Source organism: Enhydra lutris, unplaced genomic scaffold (genome assembly GCF_002288905.1).
Source record: "Enhydra lutris kenyoni isolate GAN:26980312 unplaced genomic scaffold, ASM228890v2 scaffoldscaffold16, whole genome shotgun sequence".
Taxonomy (NCBI): domain Eukaryota; kingdom Metazoa; phylum Chordata; class Mammalia; order Carnivora; family Mustelidae; genus Enhydra; species Enhydra lutris.
In genome coordinates, this window is record NW_019154100.1 from 30,166,302 (window position 1) to 30,192,949 (window position 26,648).

At 40.9% G+C, this 26,648-nt stretch overlaps 1 protein-coding gene across 2 annotated transcripts; it reads right to left on the minus strand.

The window, feature by feature from the left end:
* Window positions 1-15,863: 15,863 nt before the first annotated feature.
* LOC111147302 (gamma-glutamylcyclotransferase) lies at window positions 15,864-24,699 on the minus strand. Of its 2 annotated transcripts, XM_022503273.1 has the most exons (4): window positions 24,451-24,699; window positions 19,952-20,097; window positions 18,545-18,680; window positions 15,864-16,686 (listed from the first exon to the last, which is right to left on the minus strand). In XM_022503273.1, the coding sequence occupies exons 1-4, from the start codon at window positions 24,589-24,591 to the stop codon at window positions 16,543-16,545; spliced, it is 567 nt and encodes a 188-aa protein (XP_022358981.1). In that variant the 5' UTR covers window positions 24,592-24,699; the 3' UTR covers window positions 15,864-16,542. The 2 variants fall into 2 exon arrangements, with proteins under 2 accessions (XP_022358981.1, XP_022358982.1); XM_022503274.1 differs by lacking the exon at window positions 18,545-18,680 and having other exon boundaries at window positions 16,567-16,686; window positions 24,451-24,642.
* Window positions 24,700-26,648: the final 1,949 nt, after the last annotated feature.

Consider the following 26,648-nt stretch of genomic DNA (forward strand, 5'->3'; position numbering starts at 1 on the left):
TCGGAGCGCGGGAACCGAGGAGCCCGAGAGCGCGGGGACCGAGGAGCACCGAGGCCCGAGAGCGCGGACCGAGGAGCATCGAGGCCCGAGAGCGCGGGGACCGAGGAGCACCGAGGCCCGAGAGCGCGGGGACCTAGGAGCACCGAGGCCCGAGAGCGGCGGGGACCGAGGAGCACCGAGGCCCGAGAGCGCGGGGACCGAGGAGTACCGAGACCCGGGGCAGCGCCGAGGCCGAGGAGCTCACGGCACTGGCAGCTGCGGGAGGCTGGGAGCAGGAGCGGCCGCGCCCCGGCCCGGAACGGGAACTGGCCGGGAGGGCATTGCCGGTCGAGCCCTCTCGCCTGGGCTGGCAGCGCCGAGGGGCGGAGGCGGTGCGGGCGGACGAGGCGGGGTCGGCGCTGGGGCCGCCGACTCGCGGGCAGTCGGGAGACGCGGCGCGCGGAAAGTGGCCGGGAGCCCCAAGGGGCACTCCCCGCCTGAGCACGAGCAGCCGACCACCGTGCAGGGCCCAGTGAGCGGGCGGGAGCCTTCGCTCAGAGGTGACACGCCTGGGAACTAAAGGCGCCAGTTGGGCCACGGTGGCCTGAAGCCCAGCAGGCCAGCCAGTCCCCTTAAAAGTACCATCCCCGATCCTGCAACCAGAGGCGGAGCGTGGGTGCCATGGTGCAACTTGTTAAAGTGGGACACGTGCGCCTGGTTAAAAAGGAGCTCAAAGTAATCAAACTTTACAACAGAGCATTTACTTCGATTTATACTTTTATAAAAATCTAAGGCTTTCTTCCTGTTCTTAAATCTGTTCTTGGCAGTGTACATTTTATACTGTATACATTAATCAGTGATTTCCCCAATAAAATAAATTTTAATAAATTTCCCCAATAAAATATTTTTAAACGTTTTAATTTTTAACGTTTAAAAAGGGAAGGTCTGCACAGACATACTGATTCTATAAGGTTTCATTCACACTAAAATGCGTTCAGTCTTGTAACCACAAATGCTCTTGAATATTTAAGTTCCTACCAAAGGCTGCCTTCTGAGAAAGTACGTTAATAACTCAAAAGTAAAACTTTGCAAATGTAAAATTGATGGGATACAAAGGGCAACTTGTAAACACCAAAATGAAGACAATAAAGACGCTAATTCTTTCAGTTTACCCTTATATTAACCTCTGACAGAAAAATTACAAAAACCCTCTTTCCAGGGCGCCTGGGTGGCTCAGTGGGTTAAGCCTCTGCCTTCAGCTCAGGTCATGGTCTCAGGATCCTGGGATTGAGCCCCCCACCCCACCCTCCCGCACTGGGCTCCCTGCTCAGCAAGGAGCCTGTCCCCCACCAACGCCTCCCCCTCTGCCTACTTATGAGCTCTCTCTCTGTTAAATAAATAAATAAATAAATAAATAATATTTTTAAAAAATACTCTTTCCTTCTAGGATTCTGAATTTTATCTTTCATGGCTTTTAAACTCTCCTATTTTCCATATCCTGTTTCTCTGGCTGCATTCCGAGTAACCTCCTCATTCCTGTCTTTCCATTCAGCAATTATTTTGCAAGTATTTGAATCAGCTCTTTAACCCATCTGTGGTAGGCAGAGTAATACCTACACCCCATCCCACCCCCAGCCCCGCCACCTTCCATGTCCATGGCCTATACTTGGAAACTGTGAATATGGCAAAAGCAGAAAGGAGGTGGCAGATGGAACTAAGGGTGCTAATCAGCTAACCTTAAAATGGGAAAATTATAGTGGATTAACCAGGTGAGTCCAATGTAGTTAGAGGGGTCCTTATACATGGAAGAGGGAGGCAGAAAAAGAAGAATCAAAAAGATGGTAAGCAGAGAAGAATTTGGCCTGATGTTGCTGGCTTCGAAGTTGGAGGAACAGGGCTCTGAGCCAAGGACTAAGGGCGTTTCTAGAAGATGAAAAGGCAACAAAATGGATTCTTCCATAGAGCCTCCAAAGGAACAGTCTTATTGACACTTTGATTTTAGCACAGTGAGACATTTCAGATTCCTGACCTCCAGAAATGTCAGAAAATAAATTCTTGTTGTTTTCAGCCACTGAATTTGTGGTAATTTGTTCCAGTGACACTAGGAAACAATACAGCATCCACTCCAGTTCTTAATATTAACAATGTTTTTCCTTTCTAAGAATTTTGGTTCTATTTCTAGTTTTCTTGGTCATTTTGAACAGTCTCCTGTTCTTTGCTAATTCCATCACTTTAAAAAAATACACAGTTATTTTTTGTTTTTCCTTCAACTCTTTGCAATAATTACAAATTCACATGCAGCTGGAAGAAATAATGCAGAGGGATCCATTCACCCTTAACAAGATTTCTCCCAGTGGGAACATATTCCAGAACCATAGCGTAAGATCACAACCAGGCTGTTGGCCCTGATACAGTCAAGATACAGAACATTTCCATCATCACCAAGATCCCTCATGTCGCCCTTTTATACCACAGTGCTTCCCCTTTAGTCACTGGCAACCACTAATCTGTCCCCCATTTCTATAATTTGTCATTTGAAGAATGTTATATAAATAGAAGCATACAGGATCTATGTATGTAACATTTGGGGATTGGTTTTATTTACTCAGCATAATTCCCTGGATATTCAAGGTCATGACATATATCAATAGTCCATTCCCTTTTATTGTTGAGTGGTATTTCATTGCATTACCACACAGATCACTATGATTTATTTGACCATTCACATGCTGAAGGACATCTGAGTTTTTCCAGTTTGGGGCTATTATGAAGAAATCTCTTGTAGATATTCACATACAGATTGCTATGTGAATGTAACAGTGTCCAGGAGGGCAACTGCTGGGTCTTACTGTAATTACATGTTTAGCTGCTTCTTTTTTTCTCTTTTTTAAGACAAGGAGAGAGGTGGGGGAGGGGCAGAGGGAGAGCGAGAGAGAGAATCTTAAGCAGACTCCATGCCCAGTGCCCAGCCCCAGAGAGTTCAGGCTCCCAACAGTGAGATCAGGACCCCAGCCAAAATAAAAAATCAAGGGCCCCTGGGTGGCTCAGTTGGTTAATTGACTGACATTGGCTCAGGTCATGATCCCAGAGTCCTGGGATTGATCCCTATATTGGGCTCCCTGCTCAATGGAAAGTCTGATTCTCCCTCTGCCCCTCAAGCAGACTCCCCACTGAGCACAGGACCCCCCTCCCCCCAATGCAGGGTTCCATCTCATGACCATGTGATCATGACTTAACCCAAAACCAAGAGTCCAATCCTCCAAAGACTGAGTCACCCTGATGCCCCCACAAATTTAGTTTCTTAAGAAACTGCCAAATTGTCTTCCAGAGTAGATGTATCATTTTACATTCCTGGCAACAATGTGTGAGTGTTCTGGCTTCATAGCACCCTTATCAGCATTTGATGTTGTCACAATGTCTTATTTTAGGCGCGCTGATAGGTGGGTCCTGATAGCGATATATCATTGTGGTTTTAATCTGCTAATGATGTTGGACATCTTTTCATGTGCTTTATTTGCTATCTGTTATCTCTTCTCGGGTGAAATGTCTCTTCACATCTTCTGTTCATTTTCTAAAAGGATTGTTTGCTTTTCTAGTATCCAGTTTTGAGAATTCTTTATGTATTCTAGATGCCAGTCCTTTGTCAGATATGTGGTTTGCAAATATTTTCTCCCACTCCTAGCTTGTTTTTGCTTCTTTTAATAGGATCCTTCACAGAACAGAGGGTTTAATTTTGATGAAGTCCAGTTTATCAAATTTTCCTTATACAAATCATGCTTTTGTAGTAAATCTAAGAACTCTTTGACAAGCCCTATATTTCAAAGATTTTTCTCCCTAAAAGTTTTATGATTTTATGTCAGACATTTAAGTCCATGATCCATTTCAAGTTAGATTTTGTAGGAGACTTGAGTTAAGGTTAATTTTTCTCTTTCTTTCTTTCTTTCTTTCTTTCTTTCTTTCTTTCTTTCTTCCTTTCTTTCTTTCTTTCTTCGTTGTTGACTGGGTGTCCAGCTGCTTCTCCAGCACCACCTGTTAAAGGTTATTTTCCCTTCATTACTCCATTAAATTACCTTTGCATCTTTGTGTGGGTCTATTTCTGGGTTCTCTGTTCTGTTCCACTTGTAAATGTATGTATCCTTTTGCCAATACCATACAGTCTTGAAATTGGGAAGATTCTTCCCATCTTCTTCTTCTTTTTTAAAGTTGCTTTACCTAGGGTGCCTGGGTGGCTGTTAGTTGAGAGTCCGACTCTTGATTTCAGCTCAGGTCAGGGTTGTCAGATCAAGCCCTGCATCAGGCTCTGTGCTCAGCACTCAGTCTGCTTGTCCCTCTTCCTCTGTTCTTCCTTCACCCCCTAATAAATAAATAAATGAATAAAAATCTTTAAAACTTTTTTTTAAATTGCTTTGTCTATTCTAGTTCCTTTGACTTTCAACATAAATTTTGGAAAAATAATCTTGCTGGGATTTTTTTAAAGATACATTTATTTAGTTATTTATTTGACAGAGAGAGAAGGGCAGAGCAGCAGGCGGAAGGAAATGGAGAAGCGGGTTTCCCGCTGAGCAGGGAGCCCAATCTGGGGCTAGATCCCAGGACCCTGGGATCATGACCTGAGCCAAAGGCAGATACTTAATGGACTGAGGCACCCAGGCTCCCCTTGCTGGAATTTTGATAGGAATTATTTTAAACCTGTACTGGGGAGAATTAACATCTTTACTGTATTGAGCCTTGCAACCCGCAAACATGGTATGCCTATTTATTTAGATCTTTGGTTTCTTATATCAGTGTTTTATAGTTTCCAGCATATAAGACTTACACATGCTTTGTAAGATTTACATTTAAGTATTGCATTTTCTTAAAAAAGCAATTGTATATATCATAGGTAAGAATGTGAAATGGTTCAGCCAATGTGGAAATAGTTTGGTGGTTCCTCAAAAGTTTAAACATAGAATTACCATATGATCCAGCAATTCCACTCTCAGGAATAAACCCAAAATAACTGAAAAGAGATGCTTTAACAGCGGCTTAGTCCATTAAGCATCTGCCTTCAGCTCAGGTCATGATCCCAGGGTCCTGGGATCTAGCCCCAGATTGGGCTCCCTGCTCAGCGGGAAGCCTTCTTCTCCCTCTCCTACTCCCTCTGCTTGTGTTCCCTCTCTCACTGTCTCTCTTTCTGTCAAATAAATAAATAAAATCTTTTTTTTTTTTTTTTTTTTTTTTTTTTTAAGAAAGAAAAGAGATGCTCAAGTTCTGGGAAGACAGGGCTAGTGGGGTCCTAAGCTCACCTTGTCTCATGGGCATACCTAGATAACAGCCACATCAGTGCATCTAACCCAGAAAATGACCTGAAGAGTGGCAAAGCAGACATTCCACAGTTGATCATAGAGAGGAGGATTCATCAAAAAGTGTAGGAGGAGCAGAGATGGGTTGGGAAACAACTCCTAGGGAAACTAACCACAAAAAGGAGGGACACCACAAGCATGGAGAAGGGAAAGAAGGAAAGAAGCACAGAAGAATCGAGAAGGAGGCCCACATCAGGCACCCTAGACATGAGCAATCTGCACTGGGAAGATGGGTCCCCATAACATTTGGCTTTGAAAACCAGTGGTGATTAACTTCATGAATTTTCCTAACCAGTGGGGCTTAACTCCACATGCTTTAAAGATCAACAGCCTGGAGAGTGATAGAAAATGGAGTCCCCACTCTTAAATAAGAGACAGTGTAACAAGGAACCCCACTGAGACACAGCATAGAAGCAGGAGTTTGAAAAGCGCCTAGGGTATAGGTGAAGGAGGTTGATTTACTAATCCTGGGATGTGTGCTGGAGGGGCAGGGATCTTCAGGAGACTTCTCTAAGAACCAAAGATCTAGCAGGAGCCATTTTCTCTCCCCCTCAACCACCCCAGGCTAGCTAGTCAGACCTACTTCCTAACACCATGTGACCCATCCCCACATTCTCCTGCAGATCTGCCCCATTCAACCCACCTCCCCTAGGAAGGAATGCTTCCAAAGGCGCTTCTGCCATTGGCTCAACCTTCAAGCAGCCCCTGCAAGACCACTGGCACTCCAAAGTAAATCCTGCCCTAGGGAGAAGGAAAGATAACAACACACACCAGTACACTCACAGCCCCAGCAGCCCAACCTTTTAAGTGGCAGTGCAGAGAGAGTGCCCTGCTGATCAGTGCATCTGCAGCCCCAGCAGGCATCTGACCTGATGTCGGGCCCACCCACCCACAAAAGCCTCTCAGGGGATGAGGAAAGAAGAGCACCTTCCAAGTTAGTATTACTGTAGCCCCAGCAAATGGGCTATAGATAGGCATCTGATCTAACTGCTGACACCACCCAACTACAAGCCTACAACAGTCTCAGACTGGCCCTTTAACAGCACAGTGATCAAATCTGGCCCACAACAGACCAAGTGAGCCACCTTGTTGCACTGAAGGCAAACAAGGCTCAGCGCATGAAATCCACATAGGAGACACCCTGAAGCACCTGGTTCTGGTAAAGAGGGGACTTGTGTTATAGGGCACTGTGGGAACCCTTCTTCATAAGGTCACTACTTTCAAGATCAGGAGATGTAACTGCCTTTCCTAATATGTGGAAACAAACACAGAGAGTTACATAAATGAAGACACAGAGGAATATGTCCCAAAGGAAAGAACAAGACAAAACCATAGCAAAAGAGCAAGTGAAATGGAGATAAGCAGCATGCCTGATTAACAATTCAAAGTAATGGTAATAAGAACTTACTGGCCTTGAGAACAAAGTGGAGGATCTCAATGAGACCCACAATGAAGAGATTAAAAATATTAAAAAGAGCCAACTGGAGATGAAGAACTCAATAACTGAAATTAAAAATACACTAGAGGGAATCAATAGTAGATTAGAATGGATCAGCAGCTGGGAGGACAGAGTAATGGATAATAATCAAGCTGACTAGCAAAAAGAAAAAGAATAATAAAAAATGAGACCAGATTAAGGGAACCCAGGGACATCATCAAGTGTAATAACACTCACATTGTAGGGGTCCCAGAAGGAGAAGAGAGAGTAAAGGGGGAAGAAAATTTGTTTGAAGAAATAATAGCTAAAATTTTCCCTTAAAAAAACAACCCTAGGAGGTCCATAACAAGACATTTAATAATGACAAAGAAAAAAAGTAGTGATTAAGAGAGAATTTTAAAAATAGCAAGAAAAAAGAAAACAGTTATATACAAGGGAAGCACCATAAGGTTATCTGCTGATTTTTCTGCAGGAACTTTGCAGGCCACAAGGGAGTGGAATGATACACCCAAAGTGCTAAAAGAAAAAAAAACAAAAAAACAAAAAAACAAAAAAAACCCCTGCAATGAAGAATAGTCCACCTATCAAGGCTATCATTCAGAATAGAAGGAGAGATAGTTTTCCAAACAAACAAAAGTTAAAGGAATTCATCACCACTAAACCAGCCCTACAACAAACATTAAATGGATTTTCTTAAAAACTTTTAAAAAGTAATCTCTATACCCAACATGGGGCTTGAACTCACTACCCCAAGATCAAGAGTTGCATGTTCTACCCACTGAGTCAGCAAGGTGCCCCTAAATGGAATTCTTTGAGTGGAAAGAAAAAGCCATAATCGGGAATAAGAAAATTATGAAAGGGAAAAATTTCAGAGGTAACTGTGAACATAATAAATGTAGTAGATTAATTACTTATACAACCAGTACAGAGATAAAAGGACAAAATCAGTAAAATCAATTATATCTATGAAAATTAGTCAAGGGATTCACAAAATAAAAGCATATCAAGTATGATATCACATACATAAAATGTGGGTGATGGGAGTAAAAATTTAATGCTTTTAGAATAGGTTTAATTTAAGTGACCATCAATTTAACATTGATTGCTATATACATAAGATGTTATATATGTATGGTGATGGTAACCACAAATCAAAAACCTGCAAAAGATACACAAAAAGTAAAGAGAAAGGAATCCAAGCACTTCACTAAAGAAAGCCATCAAACCACAAGGAAATAGAGCAAGAGAAGAAAGGAACAGAGAACTATGAAAACAATCATAAAACAAGTAACAAAATGGCAACAAGTACATACCCATCAGTAATTATTCTGAATGTAAATGGATTAAATGCTCCAATCAAAAGACATAGGGTAATGGAATGCATAAAAGAGCAAGGACCATCTATATGCTGCCTACAAGAGACTCACTTCAGACCTAAAGACACATGCAGATTGAAAATGAAGGGATGGAGAAATATTTATCATGCAAAGGGTATGAAAACAGCAGAATACACATTCTTCTTAAGTGTAGATGTAACATTTTCCAGAATAGGTCATTTTAAATTAAATTTTATTTTTTTTAAGATTTTATTTATTTACTTGACAGACAGAGAGAGAGAGAGAGAGACCACAACTAGGCAGAGAGGCAAGCAGACAGAGAGGGGGGAAGCAGGCTCCCTGCAGAGCAGAGAGCCTGATGTGATACAGGAGCTTAATCCCAGAACCCTGAGATCATAAACTGAACCGAAGGCTCAGACACCATTTGTTGAAGAGACTGTCTTTTTCCCATTGGATATCTTTTTCTGCTTCAGCAAAGATTAATTGACCATATACTTGTGGGTTTATTTCTGGGTTTTCTATTCTGTTTCTTGGATCTATGTGTTTATTTTTGTGCCAGTACCATACTGTTTTGATTACTACCACTTTGTAATATAACTTGAAGTCTGGAATTACGATGCCTCCAGCTTTGGCTTTCCTTTTCAAGGTCGTTTTGGCTATTCAGGGTCTTTTGTGGTTCCATACAAATTTTAGGATTAATTATTCTATTTTTGTGAAGAATGCTATTGATATATATTTTTAAGATTTATTTATTTTAGAAAGAGAAAGAAAGGGCATGAGCAGAGGAAGGGGCAAAGGGAGGAGAGAATCCTTAAACCAATTCTCTGCTAAGTGCAGAGCCTAATGCAGGGCTCAATCCCACTTAACCAATGGAGTCACCCAGGTGCCTCAAAATGCTGTTGATATTTTTATAGGGATTGCATTCAATGTGTAGATTGCTTTGGGTAGTATAGACATTTTAACTGTACTTGTTCTTCCAATCCATGAGCATGGAATGTCTTTCCAGTTTTGGGGGTCATCTTCAATTTCTTTCATCAAAAGTTTTCTAGTTTTCAGAGTACAGGTCTTTCACCTCTTCAGTTAGGTTTATTCTTAGGTATTTTAACAATTTTGGTGCAATTGTAAATGGGATTATTTTCTTAATTTCACTTTCTGCTGCTTCATTATCAGTGTATAGAAATGTAACAGATTTCTGTATATTTATTTTTTATCCTGCAACTACTGAATTCACTTATCAGTTCAAGTAGTATTTTTGCTGGAGTCTTTGGGGTTTTACATATAGCATCATGCCATCTATAAATAGTAAAAGTTTTACTTCTTCCTTACCAACTTGGATCCCTCTCATTTATTTTTCTTGTCTGATTGTTGTGGCTTGGACTTCTATTACTAAGTTGAATTAAAGTGGTGAGACCAGACATCCTTGTCTTGTTTCTGATCTTAGAGGAAAAGCAATAGAAAAAAAAGCACAAAGACACCTGTGTGGCTCAGTGGATTAAGCCTCTGCCTTTGGCTCAGGCCATGATCTCAGGGTCCTGGGATCAAGTCCCACTTCAGGCTCTCTGCTCAGTGGGGAGCCTGCTTCCTCCTCTCTCTCTGCCTGTCTCTCTGCCTACTTATGATCTCTGTCGAATAAATAAATAAAATCTTAAAAAAAAAAAAAAAGAAAGCACGATACCTTATTTTTTTAGATTCCCAGAAATTTTCTGCATGGACAATCATGTCATCTGTAAATAGAGACTGTTTCATTTATTCCATTCCAATCTATAAGACTTTCTTTTTTTTTTTTTTCCTTATTGCACTGGCCAGAACTTCTAGCACCATCTTGAATAATAATGATGAGAGCAGATATCCTTGCCTTCTTCCTGGGTTTAGAGGGAAAGCATTTAGTCTTTTACAATTAAGTATAATGTTAGCTATAAGTATTTTATAGATGATTTTTATCATATTGTTGAAGTTCCCTCTGTTCCTATTTTTCTGAGAATTTGTTTAAAGAATTATTTATTTGTTTCAGAGAGAGAGAGAGAGAGCATGTGCATATGCAAGTAGAAGGAGTGGCAGAGGGATAGAATCTCCAAGCAGACTCCTTGCTGAGCAGCGAGCCCAAATGGGAGGCTCCATTACACAACCCATGAGATTATGACCTGAGCTGAAACCAAGAGTCAGATTTTTTGTTTGTTTGTTTGTTTGTTTTAAAGATTTTATTTATTTGACAGAGAGAGAAATCACAAGTAGGCAGAGAGACAGGCAGAGAGAGAGGGGGAAGCAGGCTCCCTGCCGAGCAGAGAGCCCGACTCGGGGCTTGATCCCAGGACCCCAAGATCATGACCTGAGCTGAAGGCAGAGGCTTTAACCCACTGAGCCACCCAGGTGCCCCAAGAGTCAGATGTTTAACTGACTGAGCCACCCAGGTACCCTGAGAATTTTTTTTTTTTTTTAAATCATGGACGGGTGTTGAATTGTGCCAAATGCTTTTTTTCTGCAACAACTGACATGATCATGTGGCTTTACTTTTTTGCTTGTTAATACGGAGGATTACTTTGATTTTCAAGTATCAAGCCAGACTTACATCTCTGGAATAAAACCTTCTTTGGTCATGATGTATGATTCTTTTTATGTAGTGCTGAATTCTGAGTATTTAGTTTATAATGTTTAATCTATATTCATGAGGGATATTGTCTGTAGGTTTATTTTTGTTTGCTTTTTTTCTTATTGTCTTTTTTTTTTTTTAATTTATTTGACAGACAGAGATCACAAGTAGGCAGAGAGGCAGGCAGAGAGAGAGGAAGGGAAGCAGGCTCCCTGCCGAGCAGAGAGCCCAGGACCCTGGGATCGTGACCTGAGCTGAAGGCAGAGGCTTTAACCCACGGAGCCACCCAGGCTCCCTGTCTTTGGTTTTTGTACCAGGGTAATACTAGCTTCATAAAATGAATTGGTAAGGGTTACCAAAATGCCCCTCCATCTCTGATACTTCGCTTTGCTTTGAAATCTACTTTATCTGGTATTAATATAGCCACTCATTCTTTCCCTTAATTAACATTTGCAGCATATAGATTTCTCCATCCCTTTACTTTCAAACTGCTTATATTGTATTAGTTGAAGTGAGTTTCTTGTAGACAGCATAAAGTTGGATCATATTATTTAAAAAAATATTTTTTTAAGATTTATTTATTTTGAGAGAGAGACAGAGAGAGTGTTCAGGCGGGGAGGGACAGAGGGAAAGTTTTAAGTGGACTCCATGCTGAGTGTGGAGCTTGACACAAGCCTCAATCTTAGGATCCTGAGATCATGACCAAGAGTCGGATGCTTAACCGACTGTGCACTCAGGCACCCTGAGTTGATATGACCCAACCTTACTGGATCATATTGATCAGGTTGGATCATATTCTTAATCCACTCTGCCAATTTCTGTTTTTAATTGGTCTAATGAGATAATTTACATTGAGTGTAATTATTGATATGTTAAGGTTTAAGTTTGCCATGTTATTTTTGGTTTTGTCTGGTTTTCATTTCTGTTTTTAAAAATAAGTTTCTATAGGTTACTTGAACATTTTTTTGAATTCCATTTTTATTTATCTGTAGTGGGTTTGTTTTTTAGAAGTGGGGGGGTAGAGGAAGAGAGAGGGTTTTTTTTTTTTTTTAAGGTTTAACTGATTTTAATAACCTGGTGATGATGGGCAGCAAAGACAGAATCATGTACTGCTGTGCTAAGGTACATTTGTATATTTATCATTTGTATCATCTTGAAAATTCTGCAGTTACTCTAAATGTGTGTACCTAAAATATATATATATTTCTATAATTGTAACTTCTTTTTTTTAGAGTGTTAGTATTTATTTATATTTTTTTATTATGTTGTTAGTCACCATATAGTACATCATTAGTTTTTGATGTAGCATTCCATGATTCATTGTGTATAACACCCAGTGCTCCATGCACTATGTGCCCTCCTTAATACCTATCACAGGGCTCACCCGTCCCACTACCCCCTCCCCTCTACCTAGCATGGAGCCCAAAGTGGGCCTTGATCTCACAATCCTGAGATCATGACCTGAGCTGAAATCAAGAGTTGGATGCTTAACTGACTGAGCCACCCAGGTACCCCTCTAGAGTTTTTTTAAGTGTATTTGTTCATATAGCTTTCTTAAGCTGTTTCTTTAGCTATTACAATATATACATATAATTTTTCAGTCTATTGGTGTCATCATTTTTACCAATCCTTTTATAATTAAATATTACTTCTACATATATTTAGAAACACAATGTATAATTTTTGCTTCAACCATTATTTCAGAAATTCAGGAGGAGAGTCTATTGTATTTACCCATGTATTTGCTTACCGTGTTACTCTTACCTTTCTGATGTTCCAGTTCCTTTATTTCTTCCTGTCTAGAAAACTTTCTTCAGCCATTCCTTTAGGGTAGGTCTGCTAGCAACAAATTTTTCTAGTTTTCTTTCATCTGAGAATGTCTTGATTTTCCCCTTTAGTCTCACAGGCTATTTTCACTGGAGTCTGATTTGAGAGTTTTCTTTAAACACTTGAAAAATGTGCCACTTTCTTTTGGCTTTCATGGTTTCTGATGAGAAATCTGGTGTCATTTGAATTGTTTCTCCTGCAATCACGTGAAATGTCATCTCAAGAACTTTTGTCGTTGGATTTTACAAGTTTGATTATAAAGTGTCTGGTGTGGATTTCTTTGGGCTTGTTTGGGGTTCACTCAGCTCCTCCTCCTAACATTAACTACAGCTTACTAGGCAAGAGCTGTATACCAGGCACTGTGCTTGGCATTTTATGTACCCTATTGCTAATTCCACCCAAAACCTGGGAGTTAGGTGTGTTAGGTTAAACCACATGAAACTGTCATGGCTTCACTCCACTTCTTGAATCTATAGGTTTGTCTTTTGCCAAAGTTAGAACATTTAAACCATTATTTCATTGGGTACTTTTTCAGCCTGCCCTTTCTCCTTTTTCCCCCTTTTCTCTAGTTCTTCTCTCCTTCTGAGACTCCCATGACACAAATGTAAGATCTTCTATTATAGCCCCACAGGTCCTTGAGGCTGTTAATTGTTTTTTTTTTTTTCAGTCTGTTTTTTCTCGGCTAGGTAGAACAATTTCTATTGTTCTTTCTTCGAGTTCACTGCTTCTTTCTTCTAACATAATCTAATTATTTTGGCATCTACTGATGATCTTTTCTCATTTGAGATCTTCCTGGATCTTGGAATTAAGTGATTTTCAATTAAAACCTGGACATTCTGGAAATTTCAAGCCTCTGGATCTTACTAAAATCTACTTTAGCTTAACCTGAAACCACTCCAGCAGAAGGTAGCAAGGGTCATTGCCTTGATATTACTAAATGGGGTAGAAGTTCAGGTTTCCACTCAGCTACTGCCAAGGAACTTGGGTGTAGGTGGGAGTTCCAACCCCCACCCCCCCCGCTGCCCCCCAGGAAGTCTCCACTGGTACTTTCCCCGTTCCTAGGAGGAGTAGGAAAGCCTTTATCACTGCCCACTATATGGTGTTCACTGATATAACAGGGAAGGGTGACATTTTTACCACTGGGTGGTGATATTAAGTCTGACTTACGACTTGACCTCTGACACCACCCCAGCAGAGGGGGAAGCACTTTGTTAATGACTGATGGGCAGTTTAAACCCAGGGTCCTTGCATGGTTTCCACTGACACTATGGGGAGCAGGGGAGAGACAGGGCTGATTACTGTTGGGTGGCTCCTTACTCAGCCTGTTCTGACACTGCACTGACAGTTGTGGCAGGGGACAGTGTTAGGATGCCCTGCTACAGCCTAATGAGGCTGGAAGTCTAGGCTCCCCTCTTGACCTTTCCTAGCATGGGTAGATGTAGGGGCAGGGGGCGGGGAAGGTCCATAATTTTTCTTTGTGGTATTTGGGTGGGGAACATTTATTCTCTGTAAGTTTTGTCTTGCTAAAGTGTCCATTTCCTAGTCCTTTTACTACAGAGTAGGTTTTCCTTGTCTGTGCTCATTGGTGCTTTCAGATTGCGGGCTTCCTCAGCTACAAGTCTGAGATGTAGGAGGCAAGAGAAAACCCAGGGAATTCAGTACCATGTTGTTTCTTGTCCCCGGCTAGTCTGCTTTTTATCCCTTTTCAGAGTCGTGTTTTATACATAATATTCAGGGATTTTAGTTGTAGTTAACAGAAGGAATAAGGAAGAGTAGGTCTACTCCATCTTTCCAGAAGTCAAAGTCTCCATATGTACTTATTATATACTGTTTTTGATCATTTCAGTATCTCAAAACCTTGGGGACTTTTTTTTTTTGTTATGATGTACCATTTGCCTTATAATTAGCTTTTGAATTTTCAGGTGGACATTCTGAGGATCTAAATTAGGATTGCTTTCTTCAGAGAGAATTTGCATTTGCCTCTGCTGGAAATTACAAGGCTTACTAGAGACAATTTTAGTTCTGTTCAAGGGTCCATTTCATACAGAATTTTCAGGTTGTCTTCCTGTCCTGCAGTGGGATTGCTCGAGGGTGAGTAGTCAAATTCCAGGGCTATTATTGGCATGTGTACCCAAAGATGTAGGTGTCACTTGTTTACCAGTGCTGGGAAATTTATCTTTTTCTTTTTGTGGGAAAGGGACTGGTATATCTTGAAGATTTTCCTTATTTTCTTGAAAGCCCAGAAATGCTTTTCATAAAATTGTTATAGTTTATCCCGTTGGTTGTATTGTGGTTATAGGGCTAAAATCCCTAGTAGAAATGCAAATTCCTTGCATATGACATTTGGTAGTACTACCTTGAACACGACTAGAGAAACAGTATTCCTCATGACTACCAGATTTTCATTAAAAGGCCAGACATGAAGGTTTTATCATTAGTGTTTTAAATTCCTTAATGAAAGTTGTCATTTTAGGTGGGTGAGATAGATTATGAGAATATTATTCTATTTTTACATCAAAACTGAGCTTTGCTCACTATCTTACCATAACTGAGTTCTGGGTACTGACAAATTTGGTCTTCTTGGGAAGAGTTAGGAACTGGAGAAAACTAGGATATTAGAGGGTGTACCTGAGAACAGTAAGGTGTAACAGCTATAAAACATGATCTAACCTTAAGTCTATGGTTCAGTCTCACTTCAACAGCTGTAGCTGAAAAGTTCTTTGGTTATTTTTCCCAAGAGAACAAACCAAATCTTTATGTTCCTGCAGCTAGCACACTTCATTCCAATAACCTGTTTCTAAAGTCCAGTTTTCTCTCTGCATTCTCACTGCATTCCAGACACCTGATTTTTTGATAACTGGTGCTGTTTTAGTCATGACTCTTCTTTCCTCTATTTGTTCAGGAAATAAATTTAAGAAGCCAAGAGTCAAACTGGAGCTTCCATAAAACATAAAACATTTTCCCCTCATCATCATTAACTCTTCTACTTTAAGATCCTGTTCCAAGGATGGCTCTGTAGAAACTCAAATCTTCAATAAGAACATTGGTGATTTCTAATACTTATTATGTGCCAGGCTCTGTTCTAAGCTTATTACATGTATTTACTCCTCAAAATAATCCCAAGACATAGGTGTTTCAACTGCCCTCACTCTATAGATGAGCAAACTGAGGCACAAACTCAGGACATCCAAAGTCTCTCAGCTAGAATGTGGTAGAACTGACAACTGATCCTAGGCTGTTTGGTTCCAACATCGGTGCAAGAATCCTCTAGTACGGACTGTGTAGAGTTAACACCAGACTCAGAAGTCTCTAAGAAAGTGATATACAGTACTTTAGTAGGGAATACAGGTTAAACCACAAATACATTTATTTCTCTAAGAACAGTATGCCATTTTTAAATTTAAAAAATTATTATCAACGGTCTTTGCAGTTTGCTTGCTCTTATGCTGATTAAAAAAAAATCCCAAAGCAGAGCAATTCACCAGCACGATCATTAAGTTGCAAATCTCTCCTTTGTCACAGAACAAGAATACACTCCACTCCTGAAAATAACCTTAAGTGCCCACAGAAGGAGTATCCTCATCCATTTGTCATGCATTCTAGTGCCTCATGTCCTCTTTTTCAATTATCTTTTCTTTTTAATTAAGATTTTATTTATTTATTTGACACAGAGAGAGAGTGAGCGTGCACAAGTAGGCAGAGCAGCAGGCAGAGGGAGAAGGAGGCTTTCCGTTGAGCAGGGAGCCCAATGTGGGGCTCCATCCCAGGACCCTGGGATCATGACCTGAGCAGAAGACAGACGCTTAAATGAGCCACCTAGGCCCCTCAATTATCTAATTTCTAATCTTGTTTCTTTTTAGTCTGAAAACAAGGAGTCACCTAAGTAAGATATCCCTTCAGAGCACTGTTGAAAATATATTAAACATAGAGATACCTCAGATCTCTTTTCTAAATGTTAAAAATATATTAGCACATACAGAGAGTATCTGTATTTTCTATTATAATTTAGATTTCCATCTAAAATATTATGTCCTAATGAGCTTTTGTTTCTCCCTTTTTGATAATGTCTTCAATTTCTTCTGAGACTTCTCCTTTGTAGTCATTTGGTTCTATTGCATTTAACTTCTTCTGATACTCCAGTGGCAAACCATTTTCTTTTGCACCCAGGCAAATGACCTAAAAATGGTTAAAATAAACAAAAAACACCTTTTAATTAGGAACATAATTAGTATACCACAATTTTATGTGCAGTATCAAAGCATGACCTGTTAGCTTTCAGATAACTCTAGAATAAACAATTATAGAACAAAATAGAGACAGCCATTCCTCTCAAGGTGAGCATGAACGTGCAGTCTTCAAATCCACATGATACATTCTCATGGAGTATCAATTTTACTCAATAATATGGTTTAAAATATTTTTAAAAACTGTAGTATAATTAACAGTGTTATATTAGTTTTAGGTGTACAATATAATGATTTAACAATTCTTTACATTACTCAGTGTTCATCATGGTAAGTGTGGTCTTAATCCCCTTCACCTATTTCATCCCTCCCACTCACCTTCCCTCTGATAACCACCAGTTTTTCTCTGTATTTAAGAGTCAAGCATTTTTTGTCTGTTCATTTATTTGTTCATAGATTCCACATATGAATGAAATCATATGGTATTTGCCTTTCTGATTTATTTCACTTACCATGATACCTTCTAGGTCCATCCATGTTGCTGTCAATAGCAAGATCTCATTCTCTTTTTATGGCTGAATAATATTCCATTGTATGTATGTATATGTATATAAATACCCTCACACCACATCTTATTTAGCCACAACTATGGATGGACACTTAGGCTGCTTCCATATCTTAGCTGTTGTATATAATGCTGCAGTAAACATACGGATGCATACATCTTTTCAAATTAATGTGTTCGTTTTCTTTGGGTAAATACCCAGTAGTGCGATTATTGCATCATAGGGTAGCTCTATTTTTAATTTTTTGAGGCTCCTCCACACTGTTTTCCACAGTGGCTGCACCAGCTTGCATTCCCACCAGCATCACATCAGGGCTCCTTTTTCTCCACATCCTCGCTAACATTGGTTATTTCTTGTGTTTTTTATTCTGGTCATTCTAATTTAAAATTTTTTTATAGTAAGACAAAAACTTATTGTGGAGAACTGGCATGATCTAGTAAGAAAAAAACACCATTCTTTAAAAAAAAACTGTAAAGTTTATAGGGAGAAGTTTTAGTTTAACCTGGGAGTCTACTCTACCTCTGATGGGAAATGAGGTAATACATGGCAGCTGTGCTCAGTGGTGCTTCCCAGACCCATACCAGGCTAATTCTTCTCGGCTCAATACTAGAAAATTCCAAATTTGGCCCAGGAACTGGGTCATCCCCTCCACGTGCCATGTCCTGATTAGGCCTTCCAAAGTACCTAAATTTGGATTTCTAAAAAGGGATGTTGGGGTTTCTATCCCACATCCTTTTCCTATGCTTGTGGGAGTGGTATCTCTGACTTTGAAAGACAGCAAGACTATCTTCCCTCTCTCTAGGGATGGAAAGCATTTCAGCAATAGGAAATATATTTCTCCCCCATAAAAATGAATCTTAGTGTTATGAAATACTCTCTTGTGGAGAAAAAATGATTACAAAAACCTATGTATAGAATAAATCCACTAAAAATGCACACATACATGTTATATTCTACTTGAGGAAAGAAAACACATATCTAGAATTATGACTCAAATAGACTTCCAGAGTCTTTTTAAATAAATCTGCTTTAGGAATATGGGTCTATCATTACAAATAAATCTGAACATTTTTCAATTTGCATGTTAGGTAAATAACTATCATTTTTGCATTAAAAACACTTTGATTAAAGTGAAGTGTTGTTCAAGGGGTAGGGCAGGCAAAAAAGACTGAAGTGTTCACGTAGAATTTAATGCACACTAATTCTTTTTAAAACAAGGTATTTTTTAGTTTAGCTCAGTGAAAATTAAAAAGGAACCGCCAATAGTCTTTGTAAGTTGCTTACCTTTTTATACTGGGGGGATGGGGGAGCACTCTCATAATTTTTCATCTGATAACTTCGACAGGTTATTTCTTTTCCTTCTTGAGTATAAACATTAACTTCTATTGGGACATATGTTCCACTATTAACCCCTTCTTGCCTGAAACCAGAACAGCCAAATTTTAAACATATTTGACTTAGTCAAGTTAGTTTACTGGGCTAAAAATTTAACAATATATGGATGTACTTGCTCCCTATGTATTCTGGGATATGGTAGAACACATTATAAATACTACCACATCAAAAGTAAACTTAGCAATTCAATTGGAAAGCCTCGGATTTAGTATTATTTGTATAATTCTAATAGATCTCAGTATTTATCCTATTTAAACCCATGCTTGAATATAGTTATTTCAATCTTTGTGCCCCTCAACATTGCTCTCTAGGCTACAAAAAACTGACTGTGTGTTCTGACAACAAGAGAATATCCACCCGGAGATAGAGAGAATGGCTCACTCTCATTCACCAGGGACATATCAGATAATGTGTTCTTCTCAAGCCCTACTCTTTTCTGCCAACTTTCTTTGTATACATGCTCTGCTACACAGATCTTGAGAGTTCTGTTAAAAAAAGTATCAAGATATTTCTAATATGTTGTCAAAGTTTTTATAAATTATTAGTTTTTCAACTGCTGCCTTAAAGAATTATTTTCTAAAAACTGACTCTAATAAAAGTTGAACTGCTTTTGAAACCAACAGAAAGTTGCAACAATTACAAACATCTTCATGTCTTTTCACAATATGAAACTACAAAGATTTTTTAAATAAAAAAAAATAGAACAAAAATAAAGACTCCATTTTTTACAGGAGAGATTATAGGGGCACCTGGGTGGCTCAATTGTTAAGCATCTGCCTTTGGCTCAGGTCATGATCCCAGGGTCCTGGGCTCGAGCCCTGCATTGGGCTCCCTGCTCAGTGGGAAGCCTGCTTCTCCCTCTCCCACTCCCCTTGCTTGTATTTCCTCTCTCACTGTCTCCCCAGCTCTGCCAAGTAAATTAATTAATTAATTAAAAAAAAAAAAAGAAAGAACAAAAAGAAGAGATTATAAACATCTCCCAAATCTCAACTGGAATATAGGACCCTGCTAGGCATTTTTTTTTTTTTTTTTTTTTTTAAATGTAGGCTCTATGCCCAGTGTGGGGCTTGAACTCACAACCCTGAGATCAAGAGTTGCATGCTCTACAGACTGAGCCAGTCAGGCACCCCTAGGCTTTTTTTTTCCTCAGGATATATGCACATTACACTTTTTATGTTAACTCTGAAGTGTAAAGAATATAGTATATGGTTTTGAAAGACGTATATATACACATCTTTGAATATGATCCACTTTCTGAATCAGTTATTGTTTAACTTGTAATTAGAAGCCACCTACTTATCCAGAGAACTCAAATTGCTTTTGTTCATTTTCCATACTACTCCCCATACTTCATCGCCAGGACTTTGAAAAATGGTGGCTATACCTCCATGCCAAGTTTCACTTGTTTTGCCTTGGGAATTGCCAAAGTCAAGCTTATAATCCTACAAAGGAAACCAAAATAATACAATCAATATCTACTTGAACCAAAATTTCCCTCTTCAAAATAAAAAAATTTACCTTGAACTCCATGCAGTTAAGACAAACTTTGAGTTCCTTCTCTGAATAAGAAGCTGTAAAAAATTCAAAGATAAACAATGACCCAGATCTCAAGGACTTTATTTTTTCATATTTTTAAATTGAAATGTATATTGAATATGTAATATGCATCCATAAACAGGTTTTAAAAAAGCCTGTAATCCCAATGCCTTAATATAAGTATTTTCATTTTTAAAAATTGCTTTGCAGTCTACCTACACACACATGGATTTTAACTTAGAGGCAACCACAGTATATACACATAATTGTTGAAGCTGGGTAGCTACATAGGGGTTATGACCTACTTTTTTCTTTTAAGATTTTATTTTATTTGACAGAGAGTCAGTGAGAGAGGGAACACAAGCAGGGGGAGTGGGAGAGGGAAAAGCAGGCTTCTTGTTGAGCAAGGAGCCCGATGCCAGGCTCAATCCCAGGGTCCTGGGATCATGACCTGAGCCCATGAGCTGAAGGCAGATTCTAAACGTCTGAGCCACCCAGGCACTCCTAATCTACTTTTATGTATGTAAAGAGTATCCTACTAGCATATATCACCATGTTTGCCCTCAAGGAGCCACGATCTTTTTTTTTTTTTTAAGATTTTATTTATTTGTTTGACAGAGATCACAAGTAGGCAGAGAGGCAGAGGAAGCAGGCTCCCTGCTGAGCAGAGAGCCCTGTGCAGGGCTTGATCCCAGGACCGCCAGGATAATGACCTGAGCCAAAGGCAGAGGCTTTAACCCACTGAGCCACCCAGGCGCCCCAAGGAGGCACCATTTGAGGGTGATTTTTAAACTTACTAAAGTTAATCTAACATTCATGAATTATACTATTATATCTATAATAAATATAAGAGCAGCTAACACTAGTACATGACTAGGTTCTATAACTGCACTATGAGCTTTATGTGGACTTTCATTTTTATCTTGTCAACAACTTTATTATACCCATTTAATAACAAGAAAAACTGTGGCTTATAAAGATTAAGCAACTTGTCTAAGGTCTCTCAATGAATAAGTAATGGAGCCAGATTTCTAGCTTAGCTTTTCCCTATAGAGATGGGTAATCAGAGGAGAGAATCCTGGGGAAGATGAAAAACCCTTACTTGGCCATTTGGTATAGAAAATTTCTTTCCATCTTTCTAGAGCTTAGTTTCCTTAATAATAAAATAAAAAAGGTTGGACTAGATACTAAATCTAAGGTTTATATTTTATCCCTGTCACTTTTATTTTCTTCAAATGTCAGACATTTCAGGAAAAAGGTTGGTCTGAGTGACCAGTATTTTCAACTGGTATACTGGATATTCTAGGAGCATGTAGCCCTGGCAGGACATCATGAGAGCTGATTAAAAAGTCACAACCACATGAGGTACTGGTTGTCTACTACTAAATCCAAGAGACAATTTTCATTCCTCCTCTTGTTCCACTTTTCACCTACTTCTGACATAGTTAACCATCCTGTCTTGATCTGCCTCCTTTCTGACTTTCAGACTGTCCCCTGATCTCAATTCCCTTTGATAACTCCTCCACCGTACCTGGTGTTTAAATGGTAGAGTTGCTAAGGGCTTAGTTCAGGCCCCTTTTCTTGTTCATCAGCAATTTGCTCAAGACAATCTATCCCCTCCGATGACTTCAAATACCATCCAATATTCCAATCATCTTTTCATCTTCCCCAGATCTCTCTTCTAAACTTCAAAAGTGCTTAGAACAGGACCTACCACACAGTGAGTACTTAATAAATGCTCACTAATGTTTTTCTGCTCACTTGAATGTGTAACAAGCATCCGAACTCAGTATGTTTAAGCTGAGCTTGATTTTCCCTCCAAAACTGATTCTCCTCTTCTCTTTACAAATATCACTATTGTCCATCTTATTGCACCAAAAACCTTAGTCACCCCGTTACCTCATCCTCCCTTCACAAGCAGTTACCAAGGCCTAACCTTATTATTTCCTAAATACCTCCCCAACCCGTCTACCCTCTACTGCTACCACTCCATTTCAAGGTGCCATTATCTTTACCATGGATGACTACAAAACCTTTCTAACTGGGCTCCCCACATCCACTGTTGTCTTCCCTTCCAACCCATTTTCCATAGCAACCAGAATGAGCTTTCAAAGTTGTAAATCTAATTTTTCATTTGCTTAAATTCTGCAATGGATCTTTTCATTGCTCTCAAGATAAAGACCAGTCTTTTTTGGCTTCTGTGGTCCAGTAGCATACAGTCCTTCACTACCTCTTTAGTTGCCAAGCTATATCCTCCTCAACACTAAACTCCAGCCACAGCAGCTAGATGGTCCAGCTTCTTTCCTGAGGTCATTTGTACACGCTGTTCCTTCTCTTTTCTTTGTCTCCCCCTGCCCAATCATTCAGGTCTCAGCTTAAAAGCCATTATTTTCAGGAAGAGCTTTACTAAGCTCTTAAGTCGGGACCCCAAATCATACATTCCCATAGTACCTTGTAGATCTCCTCTTTTTTTGGGGTAAAGACTTCACTTTTTTTTTTTTTTTTTAAGATTTTATTTATTTACCTGACAGAGAGAGAGAGAGAGAGACAGTGAGCATGCACAAGCAGGGGGAGTGGGAGAGGGAGAAGCAGGCCCCCCGCTGAGCAGGAAGCCCGCCATGACGCTTGATCCCAGGATCCTGGGATAATGACCTGGGCCAAAGGCAGACAGTTAACAACCAAGCCACCCAGGCACCCCAAGGCCTCACTTTTTTTTAGAGCAGTTTTAGGGTCACAGCAAAACTGAGAGGAAGGTACAACATGTCTCCTTTTTAAACTCACCGTATCTGAAACTCAGTAACCATTTGCTTGATAGCTCTTCCACTTGTCCCAGCTATAAGCATCTGAACTTCTTTTCCACATTTGGGCAATTCCCTACCTTAGGAGTCTGGGGGTAGAAAGTGCTAGACCCCAACTCCCATTTCTGAGGCTTCAAATGCCAGCAGTTGGTTCTCCCAGCTTTGCTTGCAGTCAGGGCATGGGCATGTGGCCAAGAGTTAGCCAACCAGGACACCCACCTGGGACTCTGAATTAGAAGCTAGTGCCCAAGAACAGCAGAATCTCCACCCTGTAGGTGGTGGCTACATCCCGGTTTCAGGAACTGCAGGGGTGCACTGACAGTAGCAGACAAGGTCCAGAAAAGGCAGGGGCAGTAATGCACAACTTAGTGTCCATATTTACCAAGTTCAGCAGTGATGCCCCAGTGGCCTCCCAGGCTGGTTCTGTCTGTGATATTGGCTGCTGTGGTTGCTGTACTTCCTTTTATGCCTGCCTGTTTTTTGTTTTATTTTTGAAGTAGGCTCCACATCCAAAGTGGGGCTTGAACTCACAACCCTGAGATGCTCCACCCACTGACTCAGCCAGGCACCCTTATGCCTCTGTTTATCAGTTCTGTGGTCATTCTGTGAGTCCTCTAACAGCCTTTCAACACATTCATTTCCTGCTTAAATCAGCCACTTTCTGTTGCTTGCAACTAAGAACCTGATAAGGACAGCAGAGACCACGTCTGTCTAATTCAGCAATGTCAAAAGGTTTTCTACATCATTTTGGGGGGTGCCCCTTCTATAGACCTGGACAGGTCCTCAAGGCAGCCCACTTAACTCTATCACTTCTGTACCTACAAGGGAAAAAATCTACCAAAGGAATGAATGGATTGTACCGAAGAGCAATTACTTTGAAGTTTTAATTTATTTAAGTAATCTCTATACCCAAGGTGTGGCTCGAACTCAGGGCCTGAGACCAAAGGTCACAAGTTCTCTGACCGAGCCAGCCAGGCGCCCCTGAAGAGCAATGACTTTTACCAAGGCGGGTTATGGTTCATCCAGTGGTCTGACTTAACTGAGGTCGGCCCTTACTATGATTCCGACACGGTGCCGGCTTTCAGGACCTCTCCCATCAGGAGCGAAAAACAGGTGAACGGAGTTTCAGAACTCCAGCTGACAAGCCTTGCAGCGAAGGTGTGATAGGGAGGAGAGAGCAACGGACTCCCTTCTAAGTCGGTGGGCAAGAGCGGTGGCCAGGTCTGGGCGGAACGAGCCTCCCGGGGAAAGTCCGCAGGGGGCTCAGGGCGGCCCGGGGGCGCACAGCTGCCGGGCGGGCTTGACCAGGAGGGCAGAAGCCAGACAGAGAAGACAGTCCGGACGTGCTCCTATCAGCAAGAGGCGCATTCCCGGCCCCGAGAAAGCGACTTCTCGAAATCCTGTCCCCATGTCCGCAGGGTGGACCCGCCGCTGCAGGGGCCGCGCGCGGGCAGCACTGACCTGCAGGCGGGCCACGCAGCAGAACACCGCCGACGGGTTTCGGAGGTGGATCCGCTCGGTCAGCAGATTGCTACCGTAGGCGAAGTACAGAAAACTCTCCGCCTCCTGGCCTCGGAGGTCCTCACAGCCCGAGTTCGCCATGTTCCACCCGACACCCGCGCGGCCCCGCGGTCGGCCGTACGACTCTGAGAAGACTGCGACCGTCCGAACTCCGGCGGCTGACGAGCGGGTGTCTCTGGAGTTAGCGGAAAGGCGGGAAGTGTGGCCGGGCGAGTCGGCTGCGACCAGTCTTCTGATTGGCTGCCGGTCCCAAATGTTGAGTCTCCCCTTCTGATTGGCCAAGCCCGCCACCTCCTCTTCGCTCTCCAGTTAGGACTCGGAAATACTCAGTCGTGAGGCGACCGGGACCCGATTCCTCATTGGCCATGCTCCTCTGTTGCCCCGCCCCCATGCTCAAGGCTCCGTATGATTGAAGAGTGGGCGGGCGCTACGCATAGGAGGCGGGTCAGGACCAGTGGGTTCGTTTTGGGGGTTGCGCCGCGTGGGTGCTAACCAGGTTTTCTCATCTTCGGGTGGTGCATGTATGGTTCCCAGGTGTTTCGTGCTCGTTAGGGAGCGCGCCCCCGCCCTGCCCTCCCGGTTTGAAGCAGTCGGTCGGTCACGACGGGCCAATTCCCTCCACATGCTGGTTCTCTCACCCTCAGCCCTGATCACCTCGGTGACGACCCTCAGAAATGACTGGGACTCTCCGGATGGAAGTAGCGTGCCGGCTTCAAATCCGGACGCAGCCATTTACTGGCCACGTAAGCTCGGGCACCTCTCATCGCTTTCCTCCTTGTAAAATAGCGATTTTAACATAAATTATGATCACAGTCATATAACTTATGATCCCCTATCTCATAGGGCTGGTTTAAGTATTTAAAGAATAATTTTGTTAATGTTATTAGGTACAAAAACTCCAATGTAAAATAAGATATGAAAATATAGAAACAAGAAATAAAACCTTATACTGTTAACTTTGAAATGAAAATATTAATTTGAACTCAGGGGAGTGGTTATCCCTGGCACCTAGATTTTGATCTCCAAATATCATTCTCCACTAAAAGGTTCCAGGGCTCCTTGGAGAAATGGTTTATGCCAGGTTAGAAGCTGGTAATGACTAGGAGCGCTTGGAACATCTTGTGGCAGTAAAGTCTGGAAGTATCCAAGAAAAACGAGGTCCTTTCAAAAGAACATGGGAACCAGCTTGAAGAAATGACCACTGGCCAAATTTAGAACAATTTGAGTACCAAAAATAATGACTGCAATTGACTGAAAATGTCAAACATAAAAGTCCCATCAAAAGAGTAAACCATATATAAAAAACAATTTTTAAAAGCCTCATTTGTTATAGTGACTGTTACAGCAACTCTTTACCCTGAAAAATTGTAATTTAAGAAAATAAATTAAACATTTATTCTGCCCTCCTACTTACAGCTGTATTTCAAGGTAACCAAATAGCCCCAGTTGATGAGGAAATGGTTCTCTTTACAAAAGTATGCCAGCTAAATAATGTAAGATGAATGGTAGAATTCGAATATCACCATCTTGTAGCCCCTAATTAAATAACTGATTCATGCCAGGATCATCAATGAAACCATGTTGTGAAAGGGTGACAGGGAACAGAATACTCCCCAAGGGCCAAATTATCCCCCAGGGATTGCTAGCTGTAGTCAGAAGAAAAATATAATGACAGTGAAGGAATCTGGTCCCTCCCATCTTAAACTAGATCAATCTTATAATCACTAAAGTGGACCAATCGGACATTATATGCCTCCTGATATGATACAACAGGAAGCCCCAGTATTGTCTGTGAAGTATTGTTCCCCACACTTTCACTTCTGTATCATCAAGCTCAGCAGGAACTAGAAGGATAGAATAAAATGACACCAAGAGGAAACAATCAGAAAAATTCTGAACAAGTGGTGGGACATCATGAAGAACAAATGGCTGTCTCTTAAAATAAGTCAGTGTAGTTACAAAAAAAAAAAAACAAAACCAAAAAACAAGAAACAACAACAAAAACAACAACAACAAAACCCGAAAAGAAACAAACAAAAAAACTGGACAGTGCAGGCTGTTCCAGATTAAAAGATACCGAAGAGACATAGTAACTACATGCAATGGCTTGTCCTAGGTTCTGGTTCAATAAACCAGAT

Coding starts and splice junctions, on each gene's coding strand:
- LOC111147302 (XM_022503273.1), bottom strand. CDS start 24,591: ATGGCGAACTCGGGCTGTGAGGACCTCCGAGGCCAGGAGGCGGAGAGT. Junction 20,098..24,450: donor GCTGCGTGGCCCGCCTGCAG/GTCAGTGCTGCC, acceptor TTTCCTTTGTAG/GATTATAAGCTTGACTTTGG. Junction 18,681..19,951: donor AATTTGAGTTCTCTGGATAA/GTAGGTGGCTTC, acceptor TTCTGGTTTCAG/GCAAGAAGGGGTTAATAGTG.